The sequence below is a fragment of the Glandiceps talaboti genome, chromosome 7 (assembly GCF_964340395.1).
Source record: "Glandiceps talaboti chromosome 7, keGlaTala1.1, whole genome shotgun sequence".
NCBI classification, from domain to species: Eukaryota; Metazoa; Hemichordata; class Enteropneusta; family Spengelidae; genus Glandiceps; species Glandiceps talaboti.
The window spans coordinates 12055315-12074797 of NC_135555.1; the positions used below are offsets into that span (position 1 = coordinate 12055315).

Consider the following 19483-nt stretch of genomic DNA (forward strand, 5'->3'; position numbering starts at 1 on the left):
TTACAACCTTTATCCTACCAGATCCCCAATTATACAGCTGGGTTGACTAGCACAATCATGGTTCAAATATTGCCCAAAGACATTAGCTATTCAAAAAAACCCAGCAACAACAAGGCTCAAACCTGTTGCTTGCAGATTCCAAGTTAGCCACTCTATTCAACCATCATGACTCCATGCAACCACAATCAATGTACAAATGTGTATAATTGAGAGACTAATTTATCAAATCATGTGTAGAATTTTCTTTTATTTGAAATATGATTCCTTCCACATTGTGATTTATCTGTTGTTCAATTATAGATACATTCGATGTTGTTACCGAGCAACAAAGACCTTAATCACCATTGGCAACCTACCGGATCCAGTGACAACATTTGAGATCTTCTTCATGAATGTGGATTTTATCCTTGGTATCTTTGTCTTCGCAACAATCATTGGTCAGGTATGTTTATATAAAGCTGTACTAGGTATAACTAGAGGGGGTGTCAGTACCTGTAGGAGGAGGGGGTCATACCCATATAGCTGTAGGTAAAGCATTTATTGAGGGGGCTGCACTTGGCTGAAACTGGAGTATGGGGTTGGGGTGTCAGTATTTATGACATTTTCTTGATGTTGTACATCTGAGGCGCTTTGTGTACAAATGTAGCTGTGTACATGGCATATACATGACAAATAATGTTGGGTTGACAACCAAAAATGCTTTTTCATTACAATATTGTCGTAATATAAATTGTAAGTGCCATTCTAAATTCTCTAACTAGTGAGCTTAACAAGTTAAAATGTCTACATACAGTTCAAAGTTTCTCGTGAAGCAAATCACAAATTGTCACTGATGTCTCATCAGCATTGCCAGGGGTGTACTACAATGAGCCGCTGGTACGTGTATCGGATGAGACACATAAAATGGGGTCAGGAGTACATTTGGGATCGTAGTGGCTTGGCCTACATACTGATTTCATTATTTGGGCTTTCTGTGATTGATATTAGAGAGGTTTAGATGCATATATTTATGTGTGTTCTATGTAGGCGTAGTGTCATAGTCACATGATTCAAAGGCAACCCAAACGTTCTGAATCAGATGTTGATACATCAAAATTGAGGTCTTCACATAACTGTAAATATGTTTTTTAAGTTTTTATCAGTTTTGTCTATTAAATGTCTTAATTTTTCATGTTAAAGTTCAGAAATGTAACTGTAAACTAATTGTTGGATTTTTCCATTGGGTACTTGAATGAAAAATGTCTAAAGTACAGACAAGTTTGTTTGGAAAAAAGTCATGTGTTTGGCCTTCTGGACAGAATATACCGACATGTGTATGTGCATGCATATTCCACTGTCATTCAAGTTTACATTCTGAACACGTAGCTATAAACACAACTCTGTGTGCATCATTATGTGTATGCCTGCACAATAATGCTTCCATGTGTGTACACCTTCTAACGATTATTTTAACCTCTCTATTAATATAGCTTCCTTCAACCTATGTCCACATGCAATCAGGTCACTTACAAGCTAATATTTTTACTGCTCTAGATGAGAGACATTCTTGGTGCTGCCCGAGCAACTAGGGAAGCATTTAGAAGGAGAATGGACAATACTATGAGATTACTGAATACTTGGAAGATACCAGAAAGTGTCCAGAAGAGAGTACGAATGTGGTATTTGTATAACTGGGAAAGGGGAGAACTGTTAGGTAAGTTAGGTGGTACTTGTATAATTGGGAAAGGGGAGAACTGTTAGGTAAGTTAGGTGGTACTTGTATAATTGGGAAAAAGAACTGTTAGGTAAGTTAGGTGGTACTTGTATAATTGGGAAAGAGAATTGAACGGGGTTGGGGTACTTTTAGGTATGAAATGGACCTGGTGGGACTATTTTATTGTGTGTGTGATCGTGATAGGAAAATAAATCTTTTAATACAAATATAGTTTCTACTCACAGTCAAAATAGAAAATGAATCCCCAATATTTGCTGACATTTCTTTAGTATTATCAAAGATGTACCACTATGGATTGGTGTGAGAGGTGCTGTTCAGGTCTCAGTATTGACTGTGAGGCTATACAAAAACATACTGGCAATAAAGACAAAAAACTATATGGACACACACAGCTAGTGACTTTACCAGTCCCCCTACTACCCCAATTTAACACCCCTCCCACCCTCCTTTTACCGGGCATAAAAACCTAATGCCAAAATATATATGTTCATTCTTTTCTCCTTTACTATTTCAACAGATGAGAAAGAAGTGATGGAGGCAGTTCCAATAAAAATGCAGACTGATCTAGCTATCCATGTACATATGGGAACACTGAGTAAAGTTTCTTTATTCCAGGTACGTCAGTCGTTTTCTTCACATGCGACAGGAATGAATAATTTGGGCACAAATGGTTTTTTTTCATACATCTGTAAACCATCACATCATCCCACCCCACTAAGTAGCAATTCTTAGTCCAAATCACAGATACCTGAAATTGCACTATTACAATATCATTCTTGCATTAAACAAAAGTGTATGCCAACAATTTATTTGAAAACGTGCAACACATATCTTTTTGGTGTAGTATAGTTAGCGTGTCAAAAACTGCGTGGTATCAGACTCGAAGGTTCATGATGTTCTTTTTAAGCTCTCACCACAGGTGCCATGATTAAACAGAGCACCTACTGTGATGATTGATCAGTCTAAGTGTGTGTCTAGATATGCAAGGAATTTGTGCAGATGTTAAGTACGTCATGGGGATTGATGCATGTTAATGATTTTACTATAAACAACATTTGCTAAGACCTAGTACATAGATATGACACGAACTTTGAACAGGATGACGTACACCTTATTTTATTATTCTGGTAATTGAGTCTTTGGTTTTAATACTGAGATAGACACAAAACTGCCAAAACTGTTTTCGCAACATGCTGATACAACAGTGATAAGCTATTGAATGGAGGTTGGTTCAATCATAGTCTCAGTTGGGAGGCCTTTGCAGAGTTTTATCAACAGATCAAGTTCCATGATAGTGTTAACTGTTTTAGTACTTCAAATGTTTACACTATCTTGATCACAGGGATAAAATTGGATTGCACAACAGAGGAACCACTATCACTCACTCGTGTAATCTACCACATTGAAGAACAATAGATTTAGTTTGCATCTATCTTAGTAAACCGAAGACTCAATTACCAGTCGTATTTTCTCCATAAGTATAGACATTTCATCTCATCTTAACCCAGGTTTGATTCGGTTCTGAATTCTTGTTATGTGGTATACATGCATCCACAACATTTTCCCTTGAAGGCAGAGTAGGCTGAAATGTTCTGTGTCATACTTTTAGTTGTTTATGTTTGAGATGTATGAGTCCCGATCAGCGCCCTCATGTGGCCAAGCACCAAGTACTTTTGTTTTAGCAAGCTTTGTTTTTGGAAAAGACTTCCAGGCCCACCATCTTCATTATGTATTTATCACCATGTTGGATATGAAATAAGAACTGAATCAGAAATATGTAATTACTAAAAACTTTAGATACGAACATAACATGAACTTGTATACATTTAATTATGATATTTTTATATTACAGGACTGTGATAAAATGTTACTTAGAGATTTAGTTTTAAAGTTGAGATCAGTTCTATATCTACCTGGAGATAGCATCTGTACAAAGGTCAGTATCTGAGTTTATCCTGTAACCTCACAAAAAAACTAAATGATCACAAATAGCAACCCTACGGAATAATTATATAGGATGACTATAGGGTACTCAGGAGTTTATGATTGCCCTATATGACAACTCTGTTGGCCTATAGGTTAATCTAATCATATTGGCTCAAGAGCCGCAGGGTAATTCTTTTGGCCCTATAGGGCAACCCAATTGACTCTATAGGGCAACCCTATTGACTCCATAGGGTAATCTTATTGGCTGTATAGGGTAATCCTATTTGCTCCATAGGGCAAACTATTCGCTGTAGAGGTTAATCCTATTGGCTCAAATGTCAGCTTTCTTCATATATCATGGCCTTTGACTTTGATCTATACATTCAAGGTCAAATAGCAAACTGGTCAATAAATTATGAAGTTTGTATCTAAAGACACCATTCAAATTTGCATTATAACTTTGCCATATAAGACACCAGTTGGGGACTACATCTTCAATGAAGGCTTGTTCTAAACTTAATTTAAATTTTTGGTAACTGGTGATACTTGTCTTATTTTACAGGGTGAGGTTGGTAAAGAAATGTATATCGTAAACAGTGGTATAGTGCAGGTAATGGGGGGACCAGATGGCATCAAAGTCTTAGCTACTTTGCATCCTGGAAGTGTCTTTGGTGAGATAAGGTAATGTTTAAATATGGCTGATTTCATTCAAACCTTGCACAAAAGTGATACACACAGTGCATTTGACATGGTATGTTCATCATTAGGTTAGTTTTAATAGTCCTGTTTTTGACTTTCAATGTTTTCAAACATGACAAATGAAGCCAGTTCTTGCATCTCAATATAGTTATAAATAAGATTATCTCATATGCTGGTATTCACCAGTGAACTCTTCTGGGTTCATTTTTTCGTGACTTCGGCTTTATACAACACACAGAATCTAAGTTAGGGCTTTGTGTTGTCATAGAATACTTGTTTATTTTTTGGCAAGAGTTGAATACTTGTTTTACACAAGAACTATAACTAGTGAATGGTTTGTTTAAAAAATAAACAAGATGGCATCCCATGTAGTGGATATGTGAAATGATGAATTAAATTTTATGAAAGATTTTTTTTTCTATTGATTCCATACTATGGCTCATTTGAAGCCCTCCAAAGTGTCAAACTGAAAGCATGCACTTTTACTTTTTTATTATAATCAATCATACACCATTGGTAGAGGGTCTATGAATCAATAGAGAAAACATGCTGCCATTTATGGGCTGTTATTTAATATCTTTTGTTTTTGTTGTGTTTTTAATTTTCATGTACAGCCTGTTAGCCATGGGAGGTGGTAATCGACGTACAGCTGATGTCATATCACCAGGATTTTCTAATTTATTCGTACTGAGTAAGAAAGATCTTCAGGAAGCCATTGTCAACTATCCTGAGGCCCAAGAAAGCCTCAAGAGAAAAGCAAAGTAAGATGGATACAAAGTTCAACCATGTAGTTTAAAGGAAGTCCAATCAGACTTATTTCTGCCTTGAATACAGTAGTATTGATTACTGCTATCAACGTACATACGATATAGGTGATAAATAGCACCTTATCAACCTACTCTTCATTAAAATGTTGTAAAGAAGCTCAACTGCACTTTACATGTATTCCACCATTTTGGGGATATTTACGAGGAAAGGTGTTGTTATGGCATCACATTTACCCTAATCTCTGTGTCTGGTAAATACAAATACTAAAGACAGAAATAAGCCTGGCTGTACTTTTTTATAAAGGAAACTTTGACGTAAGATAAACTTCATAAAGGACAACCCATTGTCAAATGAAGCATGATGTTGTACTGGTAACATTGATGTAAAATGAGAGAAGGGGAGTTTTAAGTGCAGAGAGAGAGAGACCAGCAGACAGACAGACAGACAGACAGACAAACAGAACAGATAGATAGATGGCAGACACAATACAGGAATGAGACAGATGTGCTGACAGACAGACAGAACAGATAGATGGCAGACATGGGACAGAGGAATGAGAGACAGACATGCTGACAGACAGACAGATAGACAGACACAGAACAGATAGATGACAGACACGAGACAGAGGAACTGACGAAATTGACTTCTTTTTTACTAGGGAGATCATGAAACAAAATGAAGCCAATAACCCACAGAAGAAGAAGAGACGTGGCAAGTCCTTGATAGCAGAGTCAATCCTGACTAAAAACAGAGACAAGACACCAAAATTGTTTGATGCTGTACTGAGGGTGGCAAGAAACAGCAAACTATCGCATAGTATGTTGAAAGCGTCATCAAAGAGAAGAGATAGTATGTTTGCTGAATACTCATATCATTCCTCCACTGAGTCTGACGTATCCTTCAATGAAGAAGATGAAAAATCCATCTCAAGTAATAGATCAGGTAGGTATTGAGGATCCAGATGCTGCATCAGCTCTCAGAAAGTACTTGAATATCCTGGTATTTCTACCTTTTCCTTTAAAGTCCTGGAAGTTGGATAATCCCATTTGAGTGTCCTGGCAATACTATCCACTATGAAAGTTATGGAATTTGTTACCCACTCGTAAAAGTCGTGGAAAAGTTACATTGATTTTCGTCAAAAGTCATGGAAAATGAAATTTTCAAAAAGGTTAACCATAAAATTTAAAAATACAACAGACATATTAACAGTTGAAATATGTCATGTCAAGTTTAAATTTCATGTTGTGTTTCATGGGTATGCATGTTGATGTGGTTATTTTCACAAAATTAATGATTTTTTAGTGACTTTCAAAACTTAAGCCATCTGTTATCCAACATCAGATTTTAAAAGAGCATACATCTGAAATGTCAAATTTCTTGGCTTTCAAAAATCAAACGCATACACAGATAGATTGTTCAAGGTAAATTTATTGAATTGCTAATGTAAACGTTATTAATCTTTTATTCATAACAGTTCCAAGATTCAAACGAAAGAAGAGAACACCTGATAAAGGAAAAAGAGAAAAGAGTGTGTTATCCAGCAATAAGCCTTCTTCATTTGATTCAGCTGTAATAGTGCATTCATCGCCAAAGAGTGAAGCAGAAGATGACAGTACAAGTAGGAAAAGGCAACAGGACAAACATGAACGTGAGATAATGAATTCGGAAGCCAGTCTGGGAGATTTTGACAATGACTCGTTATTTGACAGTCGGGCTGAAATCATCAATGAACAGAAACCAAAGTTGCAAAAATCAAGATCTCGAGACTCTGTCCTGTCGAGAGCAATTAATGACATCATGGAGTGTACAGAAAACCAGCCAGCGAGGTCTGTCAGTGCTTTGGTGAGACAAACTGACAGTCCAAGTGAAAAGAAAAAAGACAAAAAGGGCAGTGCCAAAAAAAGAGGAAAACAAACACCGAAACTTGTTAAGAAGGATTCTGACTTAGATGGATTGTCAGATATCTTAAATGATAGTTTCTCAAATACTGGGTTAAAAGTTGAAATGGCAAAGTGTAAAACAGAGGAGCAATCTCAGAAAGATGATAAACAGACAGGTGAAAAACAGAAACATCCTGGTATATCTGGAGAACCTGGAACCTCTGATAACATATCTAGTCGGAAATCACCTCAAAATGTAAACAAGTCATCGGTCCAGTCTAAGGCTAAACATCCATTGGTGAAAAAGAAGCCACCTGGTAAGACGTCAGTAAGTGGTCAAAGCCCATCAGAGACCAGCCAACTCAAACATCAAGCAGCTATCAGTCAACAGACAATCAGTAAACAGAGTACGGCAAGCAGCAAGGACCCTGTTAGTGGTAAAACTAGCAGTCAATCTAGTCATAAACCTCTAGCAGCCAAAAAGTCATCATCACAGCAAATACATCCTGCCCAGCAGAGTCAACAACAGCATCAGGCTCCTTCCCAACAAACAGACAAAGCTACAAATAAACAAAATGACAAGTGAAGAGACAAGCAGAAGAGTCTTGATTTTATCAAAGAATGTATGATTTATTCATAAGAGTTAGTTAAAGTGAGCTGATTTGTTTTGGCAATTATATGATGTAAATGATTTCAGATCCAAGTGGAGCACATCTCATGTGAGGGAGAATGCTGAAATAATTGATGAAGTGTAATTTGGGAAAGAGTATACTAAGTATTTATTTATTCATCCATGCAAATGAATATCTCACACTTGACCAATGTGTTTAGATAATATGTAAATATTTATACCTATATTGTCTGCAAGTGTATGATTACTGGTTTGTTGATTACTGGACATCAACAAGTTTTTGTTATAAATAGCACTTCTTACTGTAATCTTGAGACAAGATTGGTAATAACCAATTTTGTGAATACACTTGATTCTGGGCAGTTTACATCATATATATATATTACACAACACATGTGGTGAGAAGACTAACGTAAAACTTCTCAAATCTTTTCCGAGTGAAAAAAAAAACTTTCAGAGATAGAAATTTAAATTATTGAGGTTGCAAAAAAAAAATGCTTCTCACTGTTTCAAGATTCCCAAAATATAAGTGTATTGAAATGAAACTTGAAAAGTTTTCTCACCATGCATGAGTCTCTACCTTTTCAAAGTCATGTGTGATTCTTTGCTGCCTCAGTATGTGTGTAGATGAAACTGTACATTGTTTCTACCTGGTCTTAAATATTCTGTACAGGAAAATCACAAGAATCCAGGCCCGCTGAATTAGTAAATTGGCCAGATAAAATGCCCCCACACAGAGGAGACACTTTTTGTTTTGAAAGTATTGTTGCCACTGAATCCAGCAGCACTCCTGTCCTGTTTTGCAATGTTTTTATAAAATCTGATAACTTTCTTCAAATACTAATCATTTTTAGAGGGGTGGCTGCTTCATGGAGCATGGTTTTTGATGTATTAATATAAATACCCCTTTGTAGGTGGATTTTGTTATTCATTTGATCCCAGAAAATGAAAATTGCCAACAAATCTAACCAATATATGTTTGCAAAGCATAGAGATCGATACATACTCAAACTCTACATGGAAAGGTTTCTCCCAGACAGTAGAATTGCACTTGTAACTTCACTCATGTTGTGACTCCAGTAAATTAAAACTGAGTGTCTTGTTAATTACCACCTGAATTCCCTGCATGTCTAACTGTATATGTGGGCATATTGCTAATAGAGTGTCCTGGTTTCTAGTGCCATTTCTACTGTAACAGTACCTAAAACTTATGCATAATAGTTTCCTACAGCTGCGAGTACTATAATTCCAACATTGTTCATAACTCTGAAAGGTTGTATTAACTTGTCTCATTCATGAAACCAGACAATATTTTTCCATGGACACATTATGGCAGCACTTCTTGTAAAGTGCTGTAAAAGGCTAAGAGTTAATTTACAAGAATCGGAACTGTACCATAGTCATTTGTTGAGAATTTGACCAACTTCAAGGTAGAGAGAATGAACTTGACATATATATATATATATATATATATATGGTATAATACACTGTCTCAGCAGATTGCTACTCACCGAGTTATATATATATATAAATATATATATATATATATATATATATATATATATATATATATATATATATATATATATATATATATATATACACATATTAAGTAAACTTGGAATTCATATATATATATATATATATATATATATATATATATATATATATATATATATATATATATATATATATATATATATATATATATATATATATATATGAATTCCAAGTTTACTTAATATGATGTACTTTAACACTATTAATGGTGTAGGTGAAATAAATATTAAAAAGTATTTGTATAACATATCATAGAACCTACTTCTATTTACAGGAAAACGTGAAAAAAGCAAGCCCTGTCATTTGCCGAACATCATTTACTCCTTGTAACATTATACTTGTAGAAAGATTAATGTTGGTATATACTGTATCTATCAAAACCTTTTGTACAAAATTATTATATAAATCAGATTTAATATATATGTATCATTATTTATTATGAGGCTTTTTATCAGGTAATTTTAGGGTTTGAATATGTATTTAATACTTGTGGGATACATAGAGTATAAGTAAATGTGAAAGATGCTTTTTAGAATAAGAGATTCAAATTTCATATGACTTTTAGTATATACATTGATGATAATGAAGTACTCACATTGACGATAATGAAGCACATACATTGATGATAATGAAACATACATTGATGATAATGAAGGACATACATTGATGATAATGAAGTATGTGTCCTATGTAGCTGTAAATTGATACAACTTTTAGTTTCATTTGCATAGGGATATTTCATGTATGATGATGGCTCAGAATTTTGTATTCAGACGATGTATGTTGGAACATTCAATGAAAAGATTTCCATATTTGCCTACATGGAAGACATTCAGTTTACATCTGATAGTGTTTATCATTGATATATTGTTCCTATCACAGAGGTAACTGCTTGGAAAAATGTTAATTGGTATGCTTTTCAGAGTAATGTTATTTCTATGGGCTTTATGTATCAAGCTACAGCTGTGTTTGTCATCGGTGGTACTTTAAATGAGTCAAAGAAATGTACACCTACTTAGAAGATTTTGTCATTATTTAAGCACTTCTGTGATGTCACTATTCATGAGGTATTATGTTTTCAGTTGATTGGTTCTGTATCTAGCATTATGATGACAGAGAAATAAAAGCTATGTTTATGTATCATATTTCATCAGTCCATCTATTTATTGTGATGGTGTGTACCTTGTGCTGTTTCACTGTCAACAACAGATATACTGCTGCAGAAGCCAGGCTATAGGCAAACTAAGATTGATACAAACTAAATCTATTGTTGTTCAGTTATGGTAGATTACACAGGTAGGTGAAAGCAATGCCTTGGTTTTATGGATAAAATCACATAGTGTAAACTTTGAATGAGGTTGAATGTGCGACTACTTTTGGAAAAACTTGCCAGTTGCTTTCAGAGAAGCCACCCTACAAGTACTCTGAGTGTAATTACATCAACATATTGCCACAAGTTTTATTTTGTGTCTATATTAAATCTTAGATTGCCTATAACTTGATTTCCATAGAAGTATTCTGCTGTATAAACCTCGCCTATCATGGCAATGTGTGGATGTGTGTGTGTGTGTGTGTTGTGATCAAACTTTGGGAAAGTGAAGAAAAAGAAACAAAAAAGATAAAAATGAAATAAGATACTTATATTGATGTAAATCATCCATCTCCCATCAAATACCATTGCTGACAAAATAGATTAAAAGGTTTACCACTCCCCAGCATAAATGTTATTTGTAATTGGTTTTTTTTGTCACCTTTATTGAAAATCTATAACGTGTATGTAAAACTGGCATTTGAAAAGGAAGTGGTATGTATCTTCTACATTTTTTTTGTAATTACCCATCACAAATATTATTACACTTACCTGGTCCGAGTTTGAAAGAGAAGCAAGGATGTTCCATAATGGTCAAGAGGATTTGCTAGTGTTTCCTTTCTTTTATCCCTTTTCAAATATGGATTAGTCTTGTTTATATTTGTGAAAACGTCGTGTTAGTACGCTAGAATGGTATATGACAGGGCCAAGGGTATATGTTCCTGAACCATACAGAACTTAATGAACTAGGCAAAACATAATTTTATACAATGGGAACTAGATGTGTTTATGGTATTTTCAGACCTGCAATAATTGTAGCGTTAGTTTTGATTTTTTTTTTTTTTTTCTGTTTTATTTTTTCTTCCATCTGTTTTTTTGAGTGTTTTTCATTCCGTCGTTCAAACTCAAATGGAACAAAAACAGGTCAAAACCAGAAAAGAAAAAAACGCAGTCAAACTCTAAACTAATGCTACAATTGTTGTAGCTATAGGTATTTTCATTGACTCACTATTTTGTAAAACATTATTTGTTTATATGTTTATTTGTATAATTTTCTTGTTGTTTGTTTGTTTGTTTGTTTGTTTCTGTGTTTCTTTGTTTCCTTGTTTGTAACGCGGTTCCTGGGCTCCCTGACTGACTAATCATTACGAATATTTATACGAATATTTATGACTATGCTAGGGGACACGTCAGATGCATTGTGGGTAAGCAACAAAGATGGCAGATCACGGTGAGCGAGACATGGCCGAAATCAATTTGTTATTTTGTGAGACGTTCAGTCATGACCATGGCGAGGTAAGTCGTAAGATTTTGAGTGCAAAAAGAAAATCGTGCGACGACGTGACGTAAAGATTCGTATGCACAGGGCGCGGAAACTTGAATAAACAAAATGAACAGTTTTAAAATAGTGTCAGAAAGCCTACATTTCCTGGACTATATATTTGCACTGTATGCTTTTGCTTTAGTTCATGGCTTGATGCTCCTAAGAATTTACTCTCCCCTTATACCTCCATGGTTAGACATACCGGTACCCATTTCAGTTTGCTAGCGACCAGAACAGTGCCAAGTCATTAAAAAACAGCCAAATATAAACCCCTTGCGTTATTCTGTATACCACTACTCTTGTTTGGACTTCCAAGTCACAATTTTACACATTGTAATACAAATGAGTTGTGTTGCTTTCCTATGATTTGGTACCCTCGATGATGACAATGTAAGTGAATTTATTTTTGTTTCAAAATCATTCATTGGGTATCAGTTTTAGACTCGACTTATTGTGGCGTGCCCAGTGCCAAAGACAAACGTAAACACAGATGAGCAACGGTTTCGAATTATTACTAATATACAACATGAAATATAAGTAGGTAATATATTGTTTCATGCAAATACGTGATATATCCTCTAGGAGTCAGACTGTAAAAAGCAAGTATATTGTAGTAGGAAGGAATATACTGGTGTTTGGTTCTGTTTGATTCTTCTATTCCAATGCTGGTGTAGCCTTTACTTTGATGATGAGCCAGAGCTTGAAACGCCTGTAATAACTCAATTTTCAAGTACTCACTGAAACATATGACATATCCTATAGAGGCTTCTAGTCTTGAAGAAATTACGAATTACAGAAAAATGTAATGAATTGATTTAAGTTGTGAGCAAATTTGCCAGTTTATGTTTTTACAAAGATACGCAAAGAATTCTTTTGTGTACTGACGACAGTGAAATTTTGGGTCATTATTATTTAATATTCATATAAAATGGATTGGTTATTCTAAAACACAGGATAAGGAACATCAATCTTTTTTTTTCGTACCAAACAAGACAAATATGATACATTGTTTTGGTCAGGTCATTATGGAGTATGTGTTTACTCCTGCAATTTTTGGTAAATAATTTGTATAAATTAAAATTTATATTATTAATTGTACACAGATTTCTGCAACTCAATTTCCCACAGGAAAACACTAAATGCTGGGTATTATGCATAATTTAATTAATACTTAATTAATATAATTTTTTATAAATCTTGCATATATATACTGTTCTTAGCATTTGAGATTTTATATTTGAAATTTTCACAATGTCAAGCTTGAGTAAATATCAATAAAAATTAAAATACACAAAAGAGCGAAATAACCAGACTAGAATAATTTATGTTAGTATTAAATATGCATTCATTATACCTGCTAATGACTATTTTTTCCCTGGAGGTTGAATTTACACTCTCCCAGAATATCTGATGAGAATTATTTATTTATTTAATGCAAATGTCTGTATAGATAATGTAATACTACAAAAAGAAAGAATTTTTATAATAATTTAAAAATAGCTTTTCATAATCATAATGTAATGAAGTCATTTGTAGTCCTAATACAATATTATTATGCTGTGTTTTTGCTAAGGTTTAAGAACCCTGGTAACAGGGTGGAAGTCAGTCACCTTACATAGATTTTCATATCATTTGACGTGGGTAAATGTGACTTGTGACCAGGTGTATTTTACCTGTTTACCACCCTGAGCAAAAACGACTGTTATATATATACTTTGTGTTTGCAGTAATTACGAAGGATCTAGTATTTCCCTCTAGGGATATTGGTGTATAAAACTGTGTAATTCCAAAGTAGATAATGTTTTATATATATTACACTATGGGAGACTCTCCTATGATGATAATTTTCATATCTCAAACACATATGTATGTAGACTGTCAATCCTTTATTCAATAATTTGGCCACTATTATTTAATAGTACAAATGTTTTCAGTTATCATAATGCATAGAAGACATTTACAGTCAAAAAATGAATCTACAGGTACTTGCTACCATCATAAAAACAGTTTACGCTGTATACCCGGTACTTATCAGATAGGTTGCCTTAAGACTGAACTTGATGATGCAGTCACATCGGTGATTTCAGTCAGAGGAGTTTGCATAGAGTTCCAGACCGTGTACCATAATTTTGATGTGGGGTCCCAGTAAAGTGCTTGGGGATATATTTTACAAGTTTTAAGTCCTTAACAACAAGCCTGCAAACTGTGATATAAACGTGATGAAACAAATTGAATGTCATTTTAGAACACAATAATTTAATGAAGGTTTTTAGTTTGATTAATGATTTTATACATACTTTTCTGTCTTTTATTCTGTCAAGGAGTTAAATTTAGATCTTGTACAATTTCCAAGACCTGTATGTATTAGTGAAGTAAGAATCATTCCTCCTGGTGCCAAGGCACATGCAGATTTCCAAGAAGACTCAAAACTGGGGTAAGATAGATTTATTTATTCATTATAATATATTTAGTCAATACTTTGATTGTATTATAATTTAATTCATGTTTGATACAGAAGGTCAATGGGTAATCAATCATGTTTATAGTACACATGAATCTATTATCCCAGGGTTTATGATATATACTTGTAATTTGTTGAATTTGATACTGTTGATGTGTAGTATTCTAGTTTTGGCTCAGTGTGCAACTGCAAGGTAAACTATAAGATATCTTGTGTCGTTTACCCCCAACTGGTCTTCTCGGTATGCTGGTTGATAGGGTAGCACAACACATTGTACATGTATCTTGCAGACTTGTATACTTGTACATGCAAGGTTATGTAGAGTAGTGGCCCAGTGAAAAAAAAAAGGTACGTACCATATGCACAAAAGATTCACAGGAGTTTGGCACTACATGTACATATTTTTTCTATGTCCTACATGTAATGTATACATCTTGCACTCTTTTTTAGGAAAACTTCACCAGGTGACTTCAGGTTGGAATTATTCATAAATAATCTAAGTAACCCAGGTTCAGCTGTCTTTGAAAGACTTGGTACATTGGAATATCATGAAACAACAGATATCCAGCTTGTTACCAACTCCAAGGTGAGAATACTATTAATTACTGTTGTAACTTTGAGGTTTACTTCTACTACTACTAGGCACAGAACTCTAAACTGATTTGTATCTCAGAAAGATTCACTGTTGTGGGTGCTGCTCGTCTTAGCATGGGATGTGCCTTGGAAATAAATTCTTTAAATTTTTTCTGTTACCGGTACCTTGTTCCAGTAAACTCCAACCTCATCTTAGTTAAGATTAATAAAAAAAATCTGGGTTCATTGTACACATTTTTAAAATAAAAGTCAAAATGATATCAAGCTTTAGTCATTTTAGAATCCAAAATGTCTACTGAATACCATGTGAACTCAATGGGAAAATAAAAGATTGATGATTTCCTTGAAAACAAGACGATGCAAACCCAAAATTTCTTGTATTACTTCAAAAGGATCAGGAACAAGCTTTTATATGACAAAGTTTGGAGGGAATGGAATAACTTTGTTTTTCAGGGAAATTTGTCTCCAAGGTGCATTAATGCTGACACTGAGTATTAGTTGTATGACAGTAGTCTAATGCACCAGTCCAGCAGTATCACTGATAGCATATCTTACAATGCAGATAAAATTATGTTCAGTACCTTCAAAGAATGCGCAAGATAAAAAAAGTAACTACAAAATGTAAATGTATTTTTATCAATCTTTACTCCTCAGATTCCAACAGATGGTGTTATACTGCGAGGGATATATTCTTCCATTACCATAGCAATATATGGTGTTTTAACCACAGTGTCAAAGCCAGCAGATGATAGACCACCATCACCACCGCCACCGCCTCCTCCTCCACAGCCAGTATCAAAAGGTTTCAGAACACCAGGTAAGATTAATACATCTAGTGCTTGAATCTAACTTCTAAGCTTGGTTGTCATATTTAGCTAAGTGGATTTCTATGTAAGCATAGAGAGTGAAATTACTTGACAATGACAGAACACCTATTTCGTATTTGAAAAAACTTAAATCTTAAATGTGATATTTTTTCAATTTTATATTCACAAGTCACAGAAACAAAGTCTCAAGACACAGAATACATATCAGAGAGACAGAGGGAGAGAGAAAGGAGAGATTATGAAAGTGACAGAGCAAGGAGACAAAAATATGATGAAAGATATAGCTCAGAACAAAGATCTGATGACATTGACAGGTCCAGAGGTGGAACTAGACAGTCCAAACCAATGTCACCTCCTGGACCACCCCCTGAGGAATCTCAGGGACCAAGAACTCCTCCTCCAAGGAAGGGTCCTAGAACTCCTCCAGGTACCCCAAAGACTGACAGTTCACCTGAACCCCTTAATCTTCATTTGGATGATGATATACATGAACCAGGAGAGATTCCAGAGGAGACAGAAGGTTTGGATAGAGCTGTTGACCTTTTTGAAGATCTAACACCAGAACATTCCCCCAACCCAGCTGGAGTCTCTGATGGCGAGATCAATGAAGGTACAGTTTCCAAACTATAACTTATGAAACTCCTGATAATCATTCAATCAATCAAGCAATCAATCAATCAATTAAGCAATCAATAAAATTATGCAGAAAATTAACCAGAGATTATTTTATAGCATTTTCTATAAGGGATTTGAATATACCAGTATGTGTACAAAGGTCTGTTTACTTGTATTTGGCAGATCTTTGCATTTCCATGGGTTGGTTTTAAAACCTGTCAAGTGTGGAAACTGAAATCTTTTTGAAAATCCTTCCAAATGGAAGAAATCTACTGCATGATGGTGTACCTTTATCACAATATTTTTACTCACAGTCATCTTCTTTACAGTAACATATGGAGGAACACTGACTTTGTTGAAGCATTGTATTCATGGATATAATCGTTAACACAATGTTTGCCTGCATCTACCTGTGTGATTGATTTGATAAAAACAATGTTTCAGAAGAAATAGCAAAATGCTGTGGAGTTTGTGCACCCACCAAACAGATTTTGTTACCAGTTATTCTGGTGATGTTAAACATTTTTCATACAAGGTAACGGAAAAGAAGAAATTGGGTTAAAAATGGCAGATATGTGAACTCAACTCTGTACTTCTCTTTTATAAGGTGTCGGATCTTTACTTGGTGAAGAAGAAACTGAAGGCTATGAAACTATCAGTGATGATGATGAGAGTAGTATACCTGTAAGTACACTTAGATATTTCAATACTAAAATTTGTTATGAATGGCCCAGTTCAGATTAGGATTAAAATCTAGATGTGAAAATCAGTTGTTTTGCAGTACTATAGAAAAAGTTGGTGTACAATAAAATAATGATACTTATTCAGATAACACTAATGTGATGAACTGGGATTGAAACGTAGCCTTCTACAGAGTCTCTTCCAATTGAATATTACTAAGGCCATATAAAAAAAGTTATTTGGTTCTGGTTACCTGACCTCACCTAGTTTTTCATGCCAACCCTAAATTTTTTTTTTACATATTCGAGAAAAATAATAAGAAAAACACGAAAATTGTGAATTCTTGCAAGAAATATTGGGTGTGGACACTGACATCAACTTAAAAAGACAATATAAAACTATTCTTCCAATCTGTAATGGCTGTACATCTTTAATATAGGAAGAAATAAACAACACAGAGACCATTTGGAAAACAATGGAAAACCTGAACTAGACACTCACACATGAAAAAAACTGTGTAATAAAATAAAATAAAAATTCTACCTACCCTACCTTAGTACCTATTTTAAAATTTATAAATGTAATCGGAACCACACAATTTTTTTTTACGCAGAAAGTGTAATTTCCATTATGATAGTGAACGAAGTAAGGAATGGCCATTTTTGTAATTAGTGAGTCTACAGAATAACTAATAAGTTGTACTTGTATCATGATTTCGGTGGAAAAACGAATGTGTAAATACTTGAGGTATGCAAATAGATTGAACTTTTTACTACCCTTAACAAAAATACTGACTTGAATACAAATCAGGTGATGTGTATGTACTCCAGTCCATGTGATATACTATATTGTGAAACTAGTTCATATTCCCATTATGCTTCATTCTGTTTTACAACATTTTTTACAGGAAATATTTGTGCCATTTCAAGCTGAGGAACCATGGATGTATGTGTCCAGCTTCAACCCTTTCCAGTGTGAAATCTCAACACCTTTGGTAAGTTGTGTCTTATTAGTCAAAATACATTATAATAGTAAAACATACATTCTACAAATTTGATGATGTCATTGCAAAGAAGAAATATAACCCTGATAAAAGAGAAGGGCTGTCAGAATGAAATTTCTATAAAGGTTTAGAGAGTTAGTGATATTGATAATTTCCTTATTTTAAGATTTGCATCTGAAATAATGTTCCTCGTTGAAACCCTGTAACTTGTGACAGGTTGCAACTACATGTATTAGATAATTTTTTCAGTGATTTATAATTTGTTTCTCAAAGAAGTGGAAATATTTTTATTTGAAACTCCTCTAACTTTTGACACATTTTTTTGCAACTATTTTATAGATAATTGCTGTAGTTCATGATTTGTTCTCAAAAAAGTGAAAATATTCCTACCTATATCTTTTTGACACATTTTGCAACATTGGAATTATACATGAAATATGTTATGAATCTCTGCTGTGCTGACTCGTATGTGACTTTGTGGTTGTTTTTTTTCAGTCTTTCCCACCCCCTGATCAAAGTGTTTATGAAAGAGAGAAAATCAAAGCTAAATCACAAGATGAAGAAACCATTCCAGAGTCTGCCAATAAGATAAAGGAATTTGTTAATACTTTCAAAACAGATGAACATACCTCGAAGTAAGTAACAATTTCACAAAATATATTCATAAAAAATTAGGTAACTCTGTGGTTTATTGGAAGCTGTCAAACAAGAACAATAATGGAAACATGATACTGTATAAATTCACACTGTCAACATTTTCAAGATTCAAATGAAAATGTCTATTCACAGAGTCTAAAAAAATTTGGGAAGAGAATCACAAATTTTCACTGACATCTTGTCAGCACCGTCAGGGGTGTAAAATGCTGACAACACATCAGCTAAAAGTTTGGATTCGTTTCCAAAAATATTTTGACTCTGTGAGTAAAAACTTTCATTTGATGGTACAAACCCAGAGTCCTAGAACATTCATTGTCGTCTTTTCAAAATTGTTCACTGTGTATTTGTCAAAGATGTTCAAAACTTTTGTCATTTCATTTATATCTTTGAAGACAATAAGCTGATAAGTACTAGAGTCGTGTGTGAAAAATAACTAAAGTTAGTTGCTGAGAAGTATAGTGATTAATTTTATGATTCGCTATTGCCTATTACTAGGAGTTGACAGATATGTCAAATGCATATGCTATACTTGGAAATTTTAGAAGTTCTAAATTTATTGGTTTTCACTTTGTACATGTATAGATTAAATGTGTATGTGACTGTCGTGTTGGGATTCAAATTTTGATGAGCAAAACATTTGTCTGGCAGAGATATTGAAAGAATTTGCTTCAGAATAAAAGAGTGGTCCTGTGTCATCCCTATGGCACCACTGATAAAGATACATGTAGTAGTATTGTGAAACCATATTGAATCATGGGTCTTTAAACCTTGCAAAGGCAAAGCTTTGTATGAAAAACATATTTGAAACTTTGTACATGCAATGAAGAATAATGT

At 34.2% G+C, this 19483-nt stretch overlaps 2 protein-coding genes across 2 annotated transcripts in view; both read left to right on the forward strand.

Annotated features, from left to right (window-relative positions):
* LOC144437944 (uncharacterized) overlaps nucleotides 1-7908 on the forward strand; it is a 31333-nt gene extending 23425 nt beyond the window's left edge. Inside the window, exons 12-19 of the mRNA XM_078126978.1 lie at nucleotides 301-442; nucleotides 1534-1693; nucleotides 2232-2329; nucleotides 3567-3650; nucleotides 4203-4321; nucleotides 4954-5100; nucleotides 5766-6049; nucleotides 6582-7908. Coding sequence (XP_077983104.1) covers nucleotides 301-442; nucleotides 1534-1693; nucleotides 2232-2329; nucleotides 3567-3650; nucleotides 4203-4321; nucleotides 4954-5100; nucleotides 5766-6049; nucleotides 6582-7573 — 2026 coding nt within the window. The 3' untranslated portion in view covers nucleotides 7574-7908. The remainder of the gene's footprint in view (nucleotides 1-300; nucleotides 443-1533; nucleotides 1694-2231; nucleotides 2330-3566; nucleotides 3651-4202; nucleotides 4322-4953; nucleotides 5101-5765; nucleotides 6050-6581) is intronic.
* A 3797-nt stretch (nucleotides 7909-11705) lies between these two features.
* The window catches only part of LOC144437720 (protein virilizer homolog), a 29434-nt gene continuing 21656 nt past the window's right edge, over nucleotides 11706-19483 (forward strand). Inside the window, exons 1-8 of the mRNA XM_078126727.1 lie at nucleotides 11706-11783; nucleotides 14133-14245; nucleotides 14723-14858; nucleotides 15521-15683; nucleotides 15863-16303; nucleotides 16916-16992; nucleotides 17897-17983; nucleotides 18488-18627. Of these exons, the coding sequence (XP_077982853.1) occupies nucleotides 11706-11783; nucleotides 14133-14245; nucleotides 14723-14858; nucleotides 15521-15683; nucleotides 15863-16303; nucleotides 16916-16992; nucleotides 17897-17983; nucleotides 18488-18627 (1235 nt within the window). The remainder of the gene's footprint in view (nucleotides 11784-14132; nucleotides 14246-14722; nucleotides 14859-15520; nucleotides 15684-15862; nucleotides 16304-16915; nucleotides 16993-17896; nucleotides 17984-18487; nucleotides 18628-19483) is intronic.